General features: G+C 38.6%; 1 protein-coding gene across 3 annotated transcripts in view; it reads right to left on the bottom strand.

Moving 5' to 3' along the window:
• The window catches only part of RMND5A (required for meiotic nuclear division 5 homolog A), a 67,540-nt gene that overhangs the window by 31,972 nt on the left and 14,418 nt on the right, over nucleotides 1–21,150 (bottom strand). For all 3 annotated transcript variants that reach the window (XM_055327390.1, XM_055327389.1, XM_055327388.1), the window contains exon 2: nucleotides 12,394–12,536. In XM_055327390.1, coding sequence (XP_055183365.1) covers nucleotides 12,394–12,536 — 143 coding nt within the window. The remainder of the gene's footprint in view (nucleotides 1–12,393; nucleotides 12,537–21,150) is intronic.

The following is a 21,150-nucleotide window of genomic DNA, read 5'->3' on the forward strand; positions in this document are numbered from 1 at the left end:
TAATTAAAAAAAAAACTAGTTGAATGGACTCAATATCAGAATGGAAGTGACAACACAAAAAGTCAATGAAGATTAATAGAAATTATCTAAACAACAATTTAAAAGACTGGAAAAAATGAACCGAACCTCAGAGACCTGTGGGACAACAGACATTTAACATGCATGTCATCAGAGTACCAGAAGGAGAAATGAGAGTAATGTAGAAAAATATTTGAAGAATATTTCCCAAATTTAGCAAAAGATGCAAGCCAACAGATTCAAGAAGCTCAGCAAACTCATAAAAGGATAAACTCAAAGAAATCCACACCCAAACACCTCACAAATTGCTGAAAGCTAAAAACAAAGAAAAGTATCTTGAAAGTGGCTAGAGAAAACAGGTGTTGGCAAGGATATGGGAACCCTCTTGCACTGTTGGTGGGAATGCAAACTGGTACAGCCACGCTGGAAAACAGTTTGGAGGTTTCTCAGAAAGTTAAAAATAGAACCACCCTACGATCCAGTTACTGGATCATAAATACCACTACTAAGTATTTACCCAAAGGATACAAAAAAGGATTTGAAGGGGTAAATGCCCCACCCCAATATTTTTTTAAATTTTATTTTTTATTTTTTTTATTTTTTTATTTTTTTATTTATTTATGATAGTCACAGAGAGAGGGGGGGGGGGCGGGCAGGGACACAGGCAGAGGGAGAAGCAGGCTCCATGCACCGGGGGCCCGATGTGGGATTCGATCCTGGGTCTCCAGGATCGCGCCCTGGGCCAAAGGCAGGCGCCAAACCGCTGCGCCACCCAGGGATCCCCCAATATTTTTATTAGCATTATCAACAACAAACTATCGAGAGAGCCCAAATGGCCATCAAGTGATGAACAGATAAAAAAGATATGGTATGTATACACAATGGAATATTACTCAGCCACCAAAAAGAATGAAATCTTGCCATTCACAATGACATGGATGGAGTGAGAGTGTATTACGCTATACTTATAAGTCAGTGAAAGTCACATGCTGTATGATTTCACTCATATGAAAGATTTAATAAAGAAAACAGATCAACATATGGAAAGAAGGAAAAGAAAAAAAGGAGAGAGGGAAACAAGCCACAAGTGATTCTCTTAATAACAGAGAACAAAGTGAGGGTGATGGGAGATCAGTGGGGAAGGGGCTAGATGGGTACTGGGGATTAAACAGGGCACTTGTTGTGATGAGCACTGGGTGTTATAAGTGATGAATCACTGAATTCTACTCCAGAAAGCAACAGTGCACTCACTCTATGTTAACTAACAAAATTTAAATTAAATTAAAATTTTAAAAAATTTTCCCTAACCAGTTTTACTTTCATTCCCTAAATCTTTCATAGGCATTACCCTCTAATAAATTTGCATTTCCTTTTTTTTGCACATAAATTTAATTAGACAAGATTATTTAGATTTAACTGAAATTACAATCCCACAATTACTACTTAAATCAGACCGAGAAGCATAGGATTATTTTATAGTACATACAAGAACAGGCAGAAACTGCTAAGCACCCACCATTTACGATTACCACTACACGGGAGAGTTCTCCTCTCTAATATAGAGCACATCTTTCTTTAAAGAGCTATCTACTCTAATTTTGGATGTCAATTCAGTAGCCTAAAACAAAACACATAAGACTCAGAATTACACAAAAACCAAAAATGAACAAATAAAATTACTGTCAGTCTTAATTTTTATTTACTTGCTTTTTACAGACTTCTTTCGTGGTCTAGTACGTAACCTAAAGAAACTAATAATACGAAGTACCTAGATGCTAAAGCAATAGCTTCCACACACATACTAAATAGGCTTGTCCCTAGCACTGAAGAAAAAAAACCACAACTGCTTGCCTAAGGCTAATTTTAAATCAGTTTATCAGATTCTGTCTGTTGAGAGATGACTTTATAATAATCCACCAATGCTTCTGAGTAGACTATTACATTTTTACATCATCTATGTCCACTAGTAGAGATGGTGTTACTGTGTTCCTCTTCCAGACTAGAGCAGAGGCCATAAGGAGTGAATGATATCATATACGCTGTCTCATATTTTTGCCCTAGGCAAACGGCCATTCAAATGAATAAAGGAATGGGTATCTGAAGATGACACAATTTATTTTTATTTTTTAAAAGATTTTATTTATTTATTTATTCATGAGAAACACACAGAGAGAGGCAGAGACATAGGCAGAGGGAGAAACAGGCTCCCTGCGGGGAGCCTGATGCAGGACTCGATCCTAAGACCCCAGAATCACGACCTGAGCCAAAGGCAGATGCTCAACCACTGAGCCACCCAGGTGTCCGTGAAGATGACATGATTTATAACAAACTCCGGAATGTGCCTGTATTTCTCTAATGTCTAAGTGTACCCTATAAGCAAGAATCACTGACACTACACAAGAAAATTTCCTTACTGATCTGTCAATCTCCTCCAATCCAAACACAGCCTTCAGAATTTTACTTATCAACCTCCAACAAATTTATAAGCTGTCTATTCTTCAGGAAAGAAATGAAACAACTTTGAAAGACACACTGGTGGGACGCCTGGGTGGCTCAGTGGTTGAGCACTGCCTTTGGCTCACGGCATGATCATGGGGGCTGGGATCGAGTCCCGCATCCGGCTCCTTGCGGGGAGCCTGCTTCTGTCTATGTCTCTGGCTCCTTCTCTCTCTGTCTCTCATGAATAAATAAAATCTTTATTTTATTTTTTTTTTTTTTAAATTAATTTTTATTGGTGTTCAATTTACCAACATACAGAATAACACCCAGTGCTCATCCCGTCAAGTGTCCCCCTCCGTGCCCGTCACCCATTCACCCCCACCCCCCGCCCTCCTCCCCTTCCACCACCCCTAGTTCATTTCCCAGAGTTAGAAGTCTTTATGTTCTGTGTCCCTTTCTGATATCTCCCACACATTTCTTCTCTAAATAAAATCTTTAAAAAAAAAAGACACACTTGTCATCTCAAAGGACAGACCATGTTAAAAGAGACTAGTTTATTTGGCAATATAGATTAAGTCTAAATTTTAATAGCTACTATCACAGATAGTAACTGCTCAAGAAAAGAATTCCTTCAAATCTTCCCTTAATATACATAAAAAAAGTTAATTTTGTACAGCTGAAAGTGTTAAAACATGAAAGTTTAATATTTAAACAAATTTAAACAATTTTACTATGGCCCCCACATACCTTTATTTCCATAAATATACTTTGGTCACTGTTATACGGGTAAGAAAAAAAATCAAACACCCTTACACTCAAGATATTGTCACTGTATTCAAACTCTATAACTTATTTGATAGTCTTGGAAAATATAACTAAACATGAATAAGCAATGCATTAGATGAAATTTTCTGAGCTCCCTTCTACCATTCTGACTTTGCAGTTTAAACTATCAAGGTAGAAAAACAAATTACTTTCATAGCCTATTTTCTGCTTACCAGTTAAAATTAAAGTTAAAACTGTAAAAAGAGGTTGAGGAAATGCAATATAGTGTTAGAACTCCTTTTGTTATAACTACGTTCTTTCTGTTGCATCAGTGTTAGGATCAGTTCCAGCTTCTGTTGCTAGGTGACCAAACTCGTTTGCATGGCTGCAGGAAACCAGTACCATTGCAAACAAGCCAAGTGGCTAATAAAAAGAAATATCTATTATTAGTACTTCTGTCTTACTGTACTTTTTCCTTGTATGTTTTTAAAGAAAAAATGACTTAAGATGTTCTTAAATGTGAAAGCAGGATTCAAACAAGAATCAAAAGCAAAAAAGCACACATCTAAGGGTGTGTCTGCCTGGTGAGGATGTTACAGATTAGAAAGAAATTCAAGGATACATTAATTCATATACTATCTCATGACTTTCAATGTAATTCATATTTTTCATGATTTTAAGTTTGAAAATATGGAAGCTAAGGGGCACCTGGGTGGTTCAGCTGTGTAAACATCTGACTCTTGGTTTCCACTCAGGTCATGATTTCAGTCAGGGTCATGAGATCAAGCCCCGCATGGGGTTGCATTCAGCAAGGAATCTGCTTGAGATCCCCTGCCTCTCTTCGGGCACTCTCTTTCTCAGACAAATAAAATCTTTTGAAAAATATAAATAAATAAATATCTGGAAGTTGAGACAGGAGTAAATAACTTTAATAAAACATTATGAAACTATGAAATCTAAATAGACCAACCTATCTCCTTGGCCACATCTCATGTACCTGCTTACAAACTGGTTAGACCTTAAGGACTGGCTTGACTGCTCACCATCCAAAACCAATACAGTTCTGATATACAGTTAACGAAATTATATTTTTTTAAAGTAGGCTCAATACCCACTGTGGGGCCCAAACCCATGACCCTGAGATCAAGACCAGAGTGGAGATCAAGACTCAGATGTTTAACCAACCGAGTCACCGAGGTGCTCCTAAAATTATAATTACTGAGCAAACAATGGTAACAATACACGATAAAACTCAGTATTTATTTTAATTCTTAAGTGTGAATTCTTTAATACTATTAATAATAAAAATCCCCCACCTACTTTTGAAGAAAAATTGGTGTATGAACCTAACAATGTGCTATTGTTGCACCTACCAGGAATCAATTTCCCTTCTAAGTGCCCAGTTAATCTGCTTTAGCAGTAAAGACAGAGACCACAAAAGATACTTAACAGGGAAATAAGAAGACCTGGATTCTGGTTCCACCCAGTCTGGGAAAAGATACCTATTTTACATGCGTACATATACATACATACTTTATATACATTTAAAAGAGGTATTATTTTTTAATTCTTTCCAACATGAGAACAAAACAATCAGAACTCCTCACAATCCATAATAAAGACAAAAAAACCTAACTGAAAAAAATGGACAAAAAATGACCAAGAAATTCACAAAAAGGAGAAATTCTGATAACTGAAAACATGAAAAGATGCTCAACCCTAAAGGTGATGATGGAAATGTAAATCTATACAACTAGATAATATTTCACTTCCATCTGATTAAGAAAATTTAAAGTCTGATGATACGAAGTGTAGGTAAGAACTGAGAAAATGAGACTCTCATTTAATATATGTTTGGTAGGATGATAATTTAGTATAAGCCCTTCAGGGAAAAATTTAGCAAACCTAACTGATAATGAGGTACATGGTCTCAGATGAAACAATCCATACTGGGCATATATCAGTAAAACTGATGATGAGGCACATGGTCTTAAATGAAACAATCCATACTGGGCATATATCAGTAGTGTGTCAAAATCAGTATTTCTAGATGTAGACCTTCTTAAATGTTCCATTCTGTATGATATTCATACTTCTATTCTGCTTTTCAAAGTTGAGAGGTAGGTTGTGCCAGATAAAGAAAGGGGGTGGGATGGACATGGAAGCCATGTTGGTAAGTTTTTACTTTATAAACAAAGGGGAGAGTAATGTGGCATGGTCAGAGATATGCCAAACTACTGCACTGGGCTTTTAAAAATCCTTAAAATGCTCCATAATCCAACCGTCTGTCACATTTGCATCCCTACCCCTCACAATTATTTTACATATTACTTTACATACCTTTCTGCTCTGGTCAATCTGCTTTCCCAACTGCCTCCCTTATCTGAACAGATGACAGAAATTTGAGGAACTATTTTACCAATTCTATGAAAGATGACACATACCTCTTACTGCTCTAGATACTTAAGAGAGAAATTCAGACACACAGTGGATGTCTAAGGGCATCAGGAGCTAGTTCTCTCAAAGAACTCCAGTTAAGGAAGTTTCTTCAAAGTCATAAAATCTGAGTACTTACCCAGTTCCTCCATGTGCTTTCTAGTTCTTTGATCAAAGTTTTCACATCTGTATCTGTGCACAATAATCTCTATCTTACAAAGTATTGGTAAAGACTAATTAAATAATGTATACCAAAATATCTACCAGGACCTACCCTGCAGTAAGCTTTCAACACAACAGTAGCTGAATTGGAGATTCTACATTTAAAAGAGTCTTCATTTTAGAAAACATAAATAAAAACAAAAAACATACTAACAGTGGCATCAATAACAAATTCATTCATTTAAAAATTACTTGACTACAATTACATCCCGTATTAAGTGGCACAACTTAACGGGTGTAAGGTCCCTTTTCCCTCTCAACCCAACCTGACTTGGATGCTAGATCAAGTAAGCTATTTCATCTTCTGGCCTCAGGCAAAAGTGGGTCCATACCACCTCCAGGCCCAGTGGAATTCTTTGTTTCTGCATCCTAATATGAGACCTGAGTGGCAAAGGTCTAGGCTTTCCTCTGTGGTCTAGACTATAATGCAAACAATTATCATTATTAACTAAAGAATGTCGTTTATCTGCTCAGAGCAGAACAAGAACAAGATAGGCCCAGAGCTTAGAGCTAATGATGTTGTGTTAACAGATGGCAAAGAAAGCAGAACTGAACTCATCTTCTCTTCTGAGAATGATCTAGATTGAAAAAGACAAAACCAATATTGTTTCACAGAAACTAGAGCCTGATACAAGTGAAGAGACCCACAGAGCATCTAGTTGCTTGTATGAGTCAGGACTCTTGGTTCCTACAAACAGAAATCTTTGCCCAAACAAGTTGGATGTGAAGAAAGGGTCAGGTAACCAAGGGTAGGTAAGAAGGTAGCTGAACCTCAAAATACGTTCCCTCCTCACTCTTGCCTTTATTTCTCTCTGCAGAAGAATTTTATTTCCCACAACAGACCAGATTCTTTCAAGGGCTACTAATCACTTCTAGGCTCACATATTCCCAGCCCTTCTTTCCATAAGAGCTCTAATGAGAAAGATACAAGGAGAGGACTCTGAGTCAAGAGTAACCTCTCTCTACTACATATGGATTTACCCATTACATAATAACAGAACTTTAGAGCTAGTACATACCTGATCTCACCCACTCTGTATCTCAACTACTACTTAAGGCCAAATCCAATACCTTTTCTCCCATTGGTATCTTTTTCTCTTCTCATACCCCAGTCATACCTACATAAAAGGCAGTTCCAGATGGCTCACCCAGAATTATCTTAAATATTCTATTTCACTTTTTATAGCATTACTCCATTTTTTAACACAGTCAGCATTTTGCGTCACCCATGTAAATGCTTCATCTACTGGCAGAAGATCAGCTTAGGCTGACACTTTTAAAAACTATTTTTAACCCTTATCTCCCTCCTTAAAACACTACCAGCCCTGCAACAGCCTAACTGATTTCCTAGTATAGCACAGTGTTTAAGAACAGACTCATGAGTGAGATCTTTCTCCAAACCCTGATTCATAACTTCCAAACTGTACAACTGAGGTAGGTTACTTAATATCCGAGTCCTAAGATGGAAATAATGTACCTGCATCATGAGATATAAATATAGGTACAGCACCCAGCTCAATAGCTGGAACATGGTCAACACTCAAATAAGTGTTATTATTATCAGTGTTATTATTATCTTCCTGTTCCTGACTTCTCAGTCTAATTTCATCCTATTTAACGAGGAAAAGCAAATCCTCAACTGCTTATATCATCCACTCCCTTTGCTCCTAATCTCCTTGAGTCAAATCCTCAGGCCTTCCATCAACCTGATTTTGCCCTATTCCCAATAAGGCACCTACTCCAATTGAGTCAGTCCCCGAGAGTCTTACACAGGAGTCCAGCATTCCTCAGTTGTTCAATCTCTTTCTCAACCCTACAGAAAACCACACCTCACTCTGTTTTAAATCTTACCTGTTCTTCCAAGTCTTATTTATTTATTTATTTATTGCATGCGTGCAAGCTGGGGTAGGGGTACAGGAAGAAGGGGGGGAGAGAGAGGGAGGGAGGGAGGGAGGGAGGGAGGGAGAGAGAGAGAGAGAGAGAGAGAGAGAGAGAGAGAGAAAGAAAGAAACAGACCCTGCACTTAGCATGGAGCCTAATGTGGGGCTCGATCTCACGACCCCAAGGATCGTGACCTGAGCTGAAATCAAGAATCGGACACTTAATCGATTGAGCCACCTGACCACCCCACAGGTCACATTTAAGATACCAACTCCACAAAACTTAGATTAAACAAGAGTAATCTTTTAAATGCCCTTCCCTTCACTTTACAGTAAGCAGAGGCCACCCATGCACATTAATTTTCTGTTGCCTCAGAATCTTCCCAGCTCTTTCATGTGTACAAGCGCACTCTTACATGACTAGACTATACCATACTCTTCTAAAGAACATGGACTATGTATTTTGCTTTCAACTATCCCACAACAATGTCTAAATTGAGACAATTTAAAATCTTGGCAGTATTTTAACATACACACATAAACACACCTAAAGCAGTAATCATTTTATTGATTTTTCTTACTTAGGAAGTGAACTCAAAAAAAGTTAAAAGATTTAAGTAAAACACTTAAGTAAATGCCCTAAGCAGGAGAGGATTCTAGATGTTCTTAAAATGGGAGAGGAAATTAAAGATAGCTCAACACAATTATTTTTACTAAAAATAATTTGCCACAGAACTCAACAGCTGATATTTATTTTAAATAGTGATCATACCATGGACATCTGAAAATAGCCAACACATTAAGGCAGAAATCTTCAATACTTTTTTATGTTCACAATAATTAAAAGCCAGCAAGTGCCTTGGCTATCACCACAAACTTCTTTTCTGCTTACATTAGCGATGACTAAAGAACTTTAAAAGAAGCAACAAAACATTAAAGGGGAAAAAATCATTAAGCATGTCAAAAATTTACTAATGTTCCTCACTCAAAACCAGCCTGCTCATAAAGGAGTCATCAGCTTCTCTGCCCTTCTCTTGGCAGGGTGGGAACACGTGTCCATAACAGGGTGCTCACAGGCTGCTGGACAGCATTCCAGTTTATTACTCAAGTCTGTCTGTCTGTCTGTGATACTTAAAAGCCTGTGCCACAATGGCTTCAGCTTCATTCTGTTTGCTCACCACCAGCCCACAGGAGTACACCCAGCCTTGTTACAACAGGTGGCCCTAGAACTTGTACAAATTCACCAGGTCCAAACTAAAAGAGAGGGAAGACAAGTCAGTAGAATCCTGTACGACAAGAACCTCCACAGACTTCCTCAAGAATGTGAGAAGCACAGGATCTAGTAGTTTTAGTGGGGTAAGAGCTTCCTGTTTCAGCTCAGGCCTAGGGAGATGCTCCCACCCCAAAAAAAGGAGGAGGGAGGAAGAAAATGCACTGGAAGATGGTAGAGAACTGGGCTAGAAAATCCAGGCTTCCCATCTTTAAAAGAATTAACATCTATGAAGTACTATTGAGGCCAAAGGCAGGCCACCCCAATTAGCATAATAATTAAATAAAAGTTACTGGAGAAACAGCTGGTGCATGGGCATTCAGATTCTCCTTTGTCCCTCTGAAAGCAGGAAATAAATCTCCCATATGAAAAATATGCACCCTATATAGTGAAAAGACATCCTTATCACCAGAGATTGGAACTTGAAAGCTAAGAAAGCTATATAAACAATCCTTGTTATATTTTTCTAACTACTACCTCAGCCTAAATTCTGCTTAGAATTCCTTACTAATTAAAACTCTCAAACATTTGTTTTCTTATCCAGTCAATTCCTCACAAATTTATAGTGTCTTTGTCTAAAATGTATAAAAATTGTCTGCTTTGGTTATTTCTTTAGGTCTCAATTTCATTATTGTGCACATATTAAAATTTTAGTTTCCCCTCCCCCCCAAAGAAAGTCCAGGCTTTCTTCTGCGCCCCAGGACCTTAATTCAACAAACATTTATCAGTATCAACTTAGCAATGTAGTTTCGTAGGATGGATCAGAAGAATCTGGAATCCAGGTCACCTAGAACCTAAACTACTTTCACAGCAACTACAAAAAAATTTTTTTTTACTTGAAAAAGCCCTTATAACCTCCACGTACATCACAAAATGTCCTCAAAAGAGAAATGAGTAAATAAAATATATAATTAGGAACATTTGCCTCAAACACATCCCCACCAAAAAAGCCAGAATGTAGAGCCCTCACTATGCATTCCCTTGGTATCCGTTGTCAAAGGGATTCTTTTGTTTTAGTACCAAATACACTTAAATACTTTATATCTCAAAGATTTGGCAATGTATCAGACAACCATTATGAATACCTGTAAAGATTTGCTAGGTCAGGAAGATATGCTCTGCAAGTCATCAGTAGCTAGGGGGATAAGAGTAAAAAGAAGGTTCTAAAAAAAAATTTTTTTTTAAGATTTTATTTGAGAGGGAGAGAGAGAGAGAAAGAGAGAGAGAGAGAGAAAGAGAGAGAGAGAGAGAGAGAAAAGGGGGAGGAGAGGGAAAAGCAGACTCCCTGCCAAGCAGAGAGTCCGATGTAGGGCTCCATTCCAGGACCCTGGGATCATGATCTGAGCTGAAGGCAGCCGCTTAACGAACTGAGCCACCCGGGAGCCTCAGTTCTAAAAACTTGATAGGACACCAGGCACAATCCAGGAAATGTAACACATGGTCACTCCCTCAGTGGCAGAATACAAAGCTGATGAATTATGGGTCCAAATGCTCCAGATCCTAATGGCCAGTAATCCAAGCACTTGAGATATGGCTGCTGCGGGCATCCTCACCTATCCCAAATCTGGGATGTCTTCTCATATACTTTCGATATGATTGGCTATGAAAACTTCAGCTCTTCCCACTATCACGGCATCTTCTGGTCTTGCTGTCTCCACCCTCTGTCTTAACTACAGGCAGTTTATTTATTTATTTATTTATTTTAAAGATTTTATTTATTCATGAGAGACACAGGCAGAGACACAGGCAGAGGGAGAAGCAGGCTCCATGCAGGGAGCCTGATGTGGGAATCGATCCTGGGACTCCAGAATCAGGCCCTGGGCCTAAGGCTCAACCGCTGAGCCACCCAGGGATCCCCAACTACAGGCAGTTTAGTGATCAAGTAGATGCCCCTAGAACCTCCAGGGGTTTGAACCATCAGTCACGATATTGCTTTGGTTACTGTCAGCCTCCAAAACCTGAAGCTTCCTAAACACTACCTAGAGAACATGAAGGTCCCTCCCCCACAGTGATCTAAAACCCTCTCTAAAGTGCCCCATGACCATTCCAGTGATCCCATAAGCTAGTACATACCAACTGAAGATTTTCAAGCCATGGCCCCCCAAAAGTCTCATGCCAAAGCCACTTCCAAAGCTGTGTTCATTCTCTTTGAGTCACCAAACTGGCATCACAACCTTAAAGCTATTTTGGAGAACACTCACTGCCTTCCCAGCCTTTGCTAGCAAATGCTATCACTAATCCAAAGATGGGGTTGCTGCCGCCAAGACTACTTCTCAGGCTTCTTTTGCCAAGTTAAAACTCTCAGCACTATGGGAGTGGTGAAAGTTCTCTGAAAGGTTACTAACACTTCTGTATATCAGAGCTACCCAATCCTTAGAGCCCCTCTACACAGTCTGATCACAATGTACCTACCAGTTAACAATATCTCCTTAGAAACGGAGAGTTCTGCCTCAAGTCTAGCCTATCAATACTACTGCTCTATAGGATCATTTCTAACAGGTAGGCTTACCCATGTGTTAGACGAAGTCACCCTCTAGATTCCTTGAGTTTCTACCTACATCATAGCAATTAGCTCTCCTACATTCAGATTAAGCAACTCATACACTGCTTTTGCTACAAAGAGCTCACCTAAAAGTTCTTCCTACCTTCCCAGAAGTTTACAATGTGTCAACAAAAACATCCATAAACAGTTACAAACTCTCCAATGGCTGATGTAGTCAGAGGTATCACATGGTAACCTTAGGCCCTGCCCTTTTAAGGCCCTACTATGAGCTCCAAGACCAAAACTGGCCCAGTGCTAAAAAATAACCACTTATAAGTAAACCACTAAGTCAAAGAGTCATTGTCACTGGAACAATCACCCAACCGAAGTGGACTGGCCCTGCTGGCTACCAACCAACCCATTCACTCACAGAGAAAGCAACACTGGACTAGCATTCAAACAGGAAGACGACAGGGTGATGCAGGGGAGACAGATGCAAGGGTGTTATCCTAATCGCCCCAGAAGAGAGACAGTCACAGCTAGGGAACTACTCAGGAAGTAGTTGAAGTTACTTTCTGTAAACACATTCCCTCACAGGAGTAAAAATTTCTTTGGAAATTTACTCTTCATGGTACTAGGAACTATAGTCATTTAAGCAAATGTTTTTGTGGTGGTGTTTTTTTTTTGTTGTTTGTTTGTTTGTTTTTAACAGTAACAGAATACTTTCAGAATAACATAGTAAAACCAAACCTGCAAAAGTTATGAAAGGCCAGGATAAAAAGAACAGCATAAAAAATTGGAGAAAGCAAATGTTATCAGAGCAGTGATAGGAGATGAAGGAGGATGTTAAAAAATCCCGAACACTTCCTTCAACACCGTACCTTATCAATGGCTTTTCCAACCCGAGAAACACTGCTGTGGATGTCTTTGTGGTCTGAAGCCAATTTTTGAACAGTATCCTTTATCCTTTTACAGCACTGTGTCAAAACAAGTGAAAGTGTCCCTGATAATTCAGCATCTTGGCCTATAAAAAAGTAAAGAAAGAAAGATTGGTTACTCATGAAAGCAAAACTCAAAGATGGCAAGTTTCAAGTAGGCCCTTTAGAACATGAAAGTTGGAAGTGAAGAAAAATATCTGCTTTGAGGCAGATGGTCACATTCATAGATAACTTTCTTAGCATTCAGTTGAAAAAATGTTATCTTAATTTACTTTTTGGAATAAGTAAGAAAACTATACTATGAAATAAGCCACTTTTGTAATTACTAAAATAGCACAGACTGTGAGTGATACTGCCAAGGCATTTTCCAGAAAACGTCTAACTGAATAAACTCAGTATTCAATCCACTTAAACTGCTCAAGTTATTCTCAAAACATTTTCATTGTTACTAAAATTTCTAAAGAGAGATTTAATCTAAATGCTTTATATTCTACATAAAGAAGTAGAAAACAAAAACAAACTTCTTTGGATACCATGTTGAAAAGAGTGAACATAGCAGAAAAAGAGTTAACATATTCCCATCTATAAGGCATAGTGAGCCATTCTTATCAGAGTTCCCACCACCCTAACTGATAAGGGTTCCCACCACCCTAACTGATAAGAGTGGCTCACTATGCCAAACTGTACAATGTGGCTTATGCTGAATTCCTGCTTTCCTTCTGAGAGTCTGGAATTTTGGTATGTGCTATGCAGAGGGTGCCTATATGACCAGTCCCCAGTAAACACTCTGAGCACTATGTCTCTAATGAGCTTCCCTAGTAGACAACACTTCACACTTATTACAATTTGATGCTGGAGGAATTATATGTGTCCTGTCTCTGTGACATGACAGGGCATGACTGAGAGAGGACTCTTGGAAATCTCCTGGTTTCTTCTGGACTTTGGATCATGAGCCTTTTCCCTTGGCTGATTTTTGCTTTGTACCCTTTTGCTGTAATAAATCTTAGCCATGAATGTGACTACATGCTGATTCCTATGTGTCCTCCTAGTGATCACTGGAACGTAAAAGTGATCCTGGGGACCTTGATACACACAATAAATCAACTGAAAGTTACTATAGTTTATAGCCTCTTTCCCAATGCTATGTCCTCAGGAAAAAGGGAGAAGATGATGGAGGAAGAACGAACATTCATCAATTACCTCATATATCACAAGTCCCCACCCTTGAGCAACAGGTCTGGTTTCTGAACTCCTACTCACTATGATATAGCAGTGTTTCTTAAACTTTAATTTATATCAGAAGCACCTGAAGGACTAGTTAAAACAAAGGAGTTGGACCTCCACCCCATGTATCTAATTCAAGAGGTCTGGGATGGGGCTCAAGAATCTGAACAAGAACAATCCCAAAGGTACAGCAGCCCTAGGATGTTCAATGAATATTCAACAAACATTTATTGAGTATTCATTATGTGACAAGTACACCAGTAGAACAAAACCACCAAAATCCCTGCCTTAAAACTTACCTTCTGGTGAGCAAGATAAACAACACAAAATAAGTCAGTTATATGACAAAAGATGATATATGTTACAGGAGGAGAAAAAAGTAGAGTAAAAGAGTTGGATGGTGTGAGTTGAACAACTGCAATTTTAGAATGGATAGAATAGACCTCACTGAGAAAGTGATATCTGAGCAAAGACTTGAAAGAAATGAGGGAATCAGCCACAGGGCTACTGTGGGGATGAAGGGTAGCAGAATCTGCCACCCCAAAAAATGCTTCTTTGGCATAAAGATTGTTTCAAGCATATTATTGTGAGAAGCAGCAGATACAGGAAAAGCTCTGAAAACAGAGTACAGATTTCCCTTTGTAAGGGAGATTTACATTTATGAGAGAAATTTCCATTAGTAAAAGTGTCTCTCTCTACACCAGATAAAGAATGGCTCTAAATCATAAGAAACTTATCAATGAAGAAAGTTTAGACTTATATCTCCCTAAAAATCTTAGTCTTGTTTACTGTGCTTTTCCTGATAAACTGGCCTCCCTATACCCTTCTTTCGTCTTTACCTGAAGATAATATTTAAGCCTGAATTCTAAGTCACCTCTTTGAGTTAGTCATTTTTCTTTGGGAACCTCCCATGTATACATAAGGTATACATGTTAATAAACTGTTTTTCTCTTGTTAATCTGCCTTTTATTATAGGAGTCTCAGTCAAGAACTCCTAAGATTAAAGGAAAGAATATTTCTCCTACTCTTCAGGGAAAGCATTCTAGGCTGAGAGGAAAAAATCCTTATAGAAATATACCAAAAAAAAGAAAAGAAAAGAAATATACCTAGATTATTTGAGGAATAGCAAAAAGGGCAGTGTTGCTAAAGCAGATGTCTGGCAAAGAAAAACAGAAGGAGAAAAAGTTTAAGAGATAATGGGGGTCCTGATCTTGCAGGGCCTTTTTGGCATGGTAAAGACTTTAGCTTTTATTTTGAGTGAAAGGTATATCATCCACTACAAGGTTTTGAAGAGAGCACTTATAAATGGACACATTTTAGTGTGGTCATTCTGGCTCAAGACAGGAGTACAAGAACAGAAACAGGACAAAACGTCAGGAGGCTGTGGCAGCAATCCAGATAAGAGGGCAGTGACTCAACCCAAGGTGTAAAGTGTAGAGGTGGTGAGAAGTGGCTGGATTCTGGATATATTATGAGGGTAAAGCCAACAGGATCCCTGACTGAGTCTGAGGGAATAAAAGGACTCAGAGATGACTCCTAACTTTTTAGCTTAAGTCAACTAGAAAGATGGAGTTGTCTTCAATTAGAATGATAAAGATTAAAAGTTGAGCAGGTGTGAGAGGAAGGAAGAGATAAAGAGTTCAGTTTCGGGCTTGTTAAATTTGATATGTGAGTCACCTCAGTGCACATGCGGAGGAGTGAGTTAGATCTATAAACCTGGAGTTCAAGAGCAATGTGAGTCACTGGCTTGTAGATATTTAAAACCATGAGGCTAGGGGCACCTGGGTGGTTCAGTCAGTTGAGTGTCCAACTCTTGGTTTTAGCTTAGGTCATGATCTCAGGGTCCTGGGATTGAGCCCCAAGTCAGGCTCTGCACTCAGTGCATGAGATTCTCTCTCCCTCCCCCCTCCCATGGTCTCTCACTCTCTAAAATAAGTGAATCTTTAAATAAATAAAGCCATGAGGCTGAATGAAATCATCAAAAGAGCTGGTACAAGCACAAAGAAGTGATAAAAGATGGGAGTCCTGGAAACTCCAAGTTTATGAGATCAAGATGAAGTAGAACTGGAAAAGAAGACTAACAAAGACTACTGAAAACACTGTCACACAGGAGGAAAATCAAGTACGGTGCTGGGGAAGCCAAGTAAAGAAAATGTGTCAAGGACAAAGGAGTAACCAACTGTGCTAAATGCTTTGCTATGTCAAGATGTGGACTGAGAACTGATCACTGGATTTACAATATGGAAGTTACCAGTGACTGTAACAAGATAGTTTCTCTAAAGTTTCAAGAAAAGAAACCTCGAAGGTTGTAGGGACTGTGAAGAAGGAATATAAGTCTAGTTCAGTGACAACCACTGAGAGAAATAAAAAGATGAGCAAAGAGAGAAAGATATTGGGTGCCCATAAGGTACTCAACCCAAGATCATGTAGCCAAAATAAACACTGCCCTCATCTCTAGATACAATTGCACAAAGTATGTATCAGGTGCTCCCAACTTCTAATAATTGAGGCTAAGAGAAGACTTGGTAATTAAGGAAAATTTCAAAATCTGTCTAAAAGGTTTTCCATACACCTTGGGTCAAAAGAATCTGCTTCAGTAGCTCTAACTCTGGCCATTTCTGTATCTAAGTCTTACCTAACCTCAGTGGTTTCATCTCGTCTATGAACCTCTCTGCTCATAGACTTACTCAGTCTTCTCAATTCCTAATGAATTCTGTTCTCTCCACCATTCCTCTGGCACTAAACTATATTCCACTCAACAATTTCACGGATAATTCCATCACCAATCTCAACTACGTATATATAAATCCTGAAGGAAGACTGGAATATACAGTTTACAATAAGAACCTGTCTTATCATATGCCTTTCACAGTCTCACATACTATTAATCTAAGTATTTGAATGGATGGTAAATAAATCAAGGAAAGAACAGTTAAAAAGAATGCCATATTCAACAAATGGTGCTGGAATAACCAGATATCCATAGGCAAAGGAATCAAACCATATACAAAAGTTAACTCAAAATGGAATGATCATCTAAATGTTAGGGCCAAAACTATCAAATTTTTAGGAGAAAATGGATGTACTCTTGACTTTGTATTGGACAATGGTTTCTTAGGTATGACACCAAAAGCACAAACAAAAATAAATAAAAAGACAGAGAAATAAATAATTATTTCATTTGTTCAACTGGACTTCATCAAAACTAAAAACTCTTGTGCTTTAACTACCACCAAGAAAGTGAAAAGACAATCCACAGAATGACAGAAAATATTGGCAGCTTATATATCAGATAAGGGTCTAATATACAGAATGTATAAAGAGCTGTTACAACCCAGCAAGATAAATGACCCCATTTAAAAATGGGCAGGGGTACCTGGCTCAGTTGGATAAGCATCTGACTCTTGGTTTCAGTGCAGGCCATCATCTCAAGATCCTGGGACTCAGTGAGTGTTGGGGTCCACACTCAGCACAGAAATCTGCTTGTCCCTCTCCCTCTGCTCCTCCTCCTGTTCTCTCTCTTTCTCTCAAATAAATATTTTAAAAATAAAAACGGGCAAAGAATTTGAATAGCCATTTTCCCCCAAAGAGGATAAGACAACCAATAAACACAGGAAATTATGTTCATCATTAGTCAAAAGAGAAATGCAAATCAAAACTACAATGAGAACTACTTCACACCCACTAGGATTAGTTAGACTGAAAAAGATGGACAACAGAAAGAGTTTGGGGAGGATGTGGAGAATTTAGAACACTCACACATTGCTGGTGGGATGTAAGATGGTGCAGTGGCTAAAGAAAATAGTTTGACAGTCCAGAAAGTTAAACAGAGTAACCATATGACACAGGTATGTACCACTGCTAGTTACACATACCCAAGAGAAATGAAAACATATGTTCACAGCAGCATTATTCATACTAGCCAAAAAGTGGAAACAATCCAAAAGCCCAAATGGATAAATGTGGTTTATCCATACAATGGACTATTATTCAGCCATAAAAAGGAACGAAGCACTAATACATAGTACAACATGGAAGACTTTGGAAAACACTGTGTTGACAAATAAGTCAGATACAAAAGATCATATATTGTGTGAGTCTATTTATATGAAATCTCCAAATCCATAGACAGAAGTAGATTCATGGAGGCCAGAGGCTGGGGAAGGGTAGAATGGAGAGTGATGTTAATAAGCATGAGGTTTCTTTGGGAGTGATGAAAATGTTCTGGAATTAGATAATGGTTATGGCTGCACATCTCTTAATATACTGAAAGCCAATGAGTCACACCCTTTAATAGGGAGACCTCTATGGGATCTGAGCTAATTCTCAATTTTAAAAATCTTAAAAATGCAAGCCATAAGTCCTACCCATTCCATCATGTTTGTTTCTACAGTCAGTAGACAACAAAGTAAGCAAAAAGTTGAAGAAACAAAAAAGCAAAGACCAAACTGGAGGACAAAGGTCATCTGGAATTTACCAAGTGAACTTCCATGCCCCAACCCTGAAATCCATTGATATTTTCAAATCTCAGTAACTTAAAGGTCTGAAGTTTGGTGTTGCTGTCATATATTCTTTTTCCTTAACCATCTAGAAGACCCCACACTTTTTGGTTTTAAAGTTTATAAATGACAGATACTAGTAGCATAAGGTCAATTAATTAACATTGAGAATTCTCAGTATGCCCCAAGGAAAAATAATTTCTACAATATATTTGGAAGCGTAAGAAAAGTATAATGGAATCATCTGAAAGAGAACCCTGGGAAAGCCCTGCTCAAAGAGAAAGATTCCACTAATGCATTTCAAATGGAGTTAGTGGAAAGTGGCCAAAGGTAAAAACAGGTTTAGAAATCACTATAATAATCAAACTGACTGAGACCAAATCTCTAAGTCCTAAAGGGACTAATATTCTTATTTCTCTGTCTGAAAACAAAAACTGCTTCTAGAAGAACCTTTCTGTGAAAGAAATCTAAACAGATTCAGTTCCTAGAAATAAAGCTGGGGAACAACTGTGATAGTCATCTTTACCATAACTAAACTAGATGTGAAGATGTTAGAATCCCAGCTGGCCACTGTGGTGGCCTTACCCACGATGAAGTCATGTGCCAACTGTGCCAACTGTGTCTCGTCTCTTTTCTTTCTTTCTTTCTTTCTTTCTTTCTTTCTTTCTTTCTTTCTTTCAGAGAGCAAAACAGAGTGGGGGGAGGGAGGAAGAGGGACAGAGAGAATCCCAAGAAGGTTCCCCACCCGACAAGGAAGCTAAAGCACAGCTGGATCTCACAACCTTGAGATCATGACTGAGATCATGACCTGAGCTGAAATCAAGAGTCTGAACCACTTGGTGCCCCCAACTGCGTATTTCAACGCTTTAAATAAACCTTCCCGGGCTCATGACCCATACACAACAATGAAAGAAACAGTTCTGAGGCAGTGCTCATCACTTAGTGACTACATGTACTCTTTTCTTTTAAAGACTTTTTTTTAGGGCAGCCCAGGTGGCTCAGCAGTTTAGCACTGCCTTCAGCCCAGGGCCTGACTTTGGAGACCAGGGATCGAGTCCCACATCAGGCTCCCTGCCTGGAGCCTGCTTCTTCCTCTGCGTGTATCTCTGCCTCTCTCTCTCTCTCTCTGTCCCTCATGAGTAAATAAATAAAAAATCTTAAAAAAAAAAAAAAAGACTTTTAAAAGAGAGTTTTAGGTTTACAACAAAATTGAGGGAGAGACAGATTCCCCATATACCTGCTACCCCTACACATGCATAGCCTCTCCCGTTATCAACATCACCCACCAGAACAGTACTTTAAAAAAAAAAAAAAACAAAAACAAGGATGAACGTACACTGACACATCATTATCACCCAAAGTTCATGGTTACCTTAGGGTTCATTCACCCTTGGTGCTGCATCCATGGATTCTGACAAATGTATATATAACAGCATATATCCATCACAATAGTATCATACAGAGCATTTTCACTGCCCTAAAAATCAACTGTGCTCTGCCTATTCATTTCTTTCTTCCATCCCAACCCTGGCAGTCATTGTCTCTACAGTTTTGCCTTCCTCAGAATGTTAGATAGTTGGAATCACATAGCATGTAGCATTTTCAGATTGGTTTCTTTTATCTGGTAATATGCATTTAAGACTCTTTCATGTCTTTTCATGGCTTGACAGCTCATTTCTTTTTAGCACTTAAAATTCCATTATCTGCATATACTGCACTTTGCCCATTCACCTACTGAAGAACATCTTGGTTGCTTCCAAGTTTTGGCAATTATGAATAAAGTTGCTATAAACAATGTATGCAGGTTTTTGTATGAGTATGTTCTCATCTCCCTTGGGTAAATACCAAGGTTCAAAAATGCTGCATCTCATGGTAAGAGTAATGTTTACTTTTGTAAGAAATTGCCAAACTGTATTCTAAAGTGGCTGTATCGCAAAAGTACTTTTTAAAATCACTTTTAGGGGCGCCTGGGTGGCTCAGCTGGTTAAGCGTCTGCCTTCAGCTCAGGTCATGATCTCAGGGTCCTAGAATCGCACTCCATGTTGGGCTCCCTGCTCAGCAGGAAGTCTGCTTCTCCCTCTCGCTCTCTAATAAATAAATAAAATCTTTAAAAAAATAACTTTCAACAGCTAAAATAATTGGTACGTCCATGAGAGATTTTAAATCCAAGCAAAGAACCAACACACACGGTTGGTCTTTCAATACAACATAAGATATTTTAAGGATGATATTCTCAGAAAGTGCAATAGTCATAGTCTCTTCCAAAATCAGACAAACTAAATTAACATATCTGAGTTCACTCTAAACCATTTTTTAGCAAGCCCAGCTAAGACTTCAAGCTCTGCCCTAAGGCTTCACTCCCTAGCCTTTCAGGAATTATGTCCATTAGTTTCAAAGAAATAATAAATTAGAAAAATGTTTGTTTCCATAGCATCCCATACCTGTATTTACCTATCAGAGTTTCATACTTCATTGTAAATATTTGTCTATCACCTCCATGAAATTACTTGAAAATAGAAAATATGATTGCTTAATCTTCAGTGTTTAGCTCTATGCCCAATGTGCAGCTTAAACTCACGACCGTCAGATGGAGAGTCACATGCTCTACTGACTGCACCAGCCAAGGGCCCCTAATCAATTACATATTCTCAGCATTGGAGACTCTGGTACTACCAACACACTCTGAACCAATACCCACTGAAGTACCAGCAGTTTCACACTCAGCACCTCACTGATCTTCTACTCCCTTCCAGGATATTTAGTATGTACTATGCAATAGCATTATGGTCTAAATTTTCCAAATACTGAATAAATAAATACACACACCCCAATATCCAAATAAAACACACTCCTAGAAGAGAGTCCCCCCCCCCCCAGTTGTTGAGTACCTTCCCTTTTCCAAGTAATGACCAATCCCTTCCCTCAAGAACCTAAAATATTGGGCACACCTAGGTGGCTCAGCAGTTGAGCATCTGCC

The sequence above is a fragment of the Nyctereutes procyonoides genome, unplaced genomic scaffold (genome assembly GCF_905146905.1).
Source record: "Nyctereutes procyonoides isolate TBG_1078 unplaced genomic scaffold, NYPRO_anot_genome, whole genome shotgun sequence".
NCBI classification, from domain to species: domain Eukaryota; kingdom Metazoa; phylum Chordata; class Mammalia; order Carnivora; family Canidae; genus Nyctereutes; species Nyctereutes procyonoides.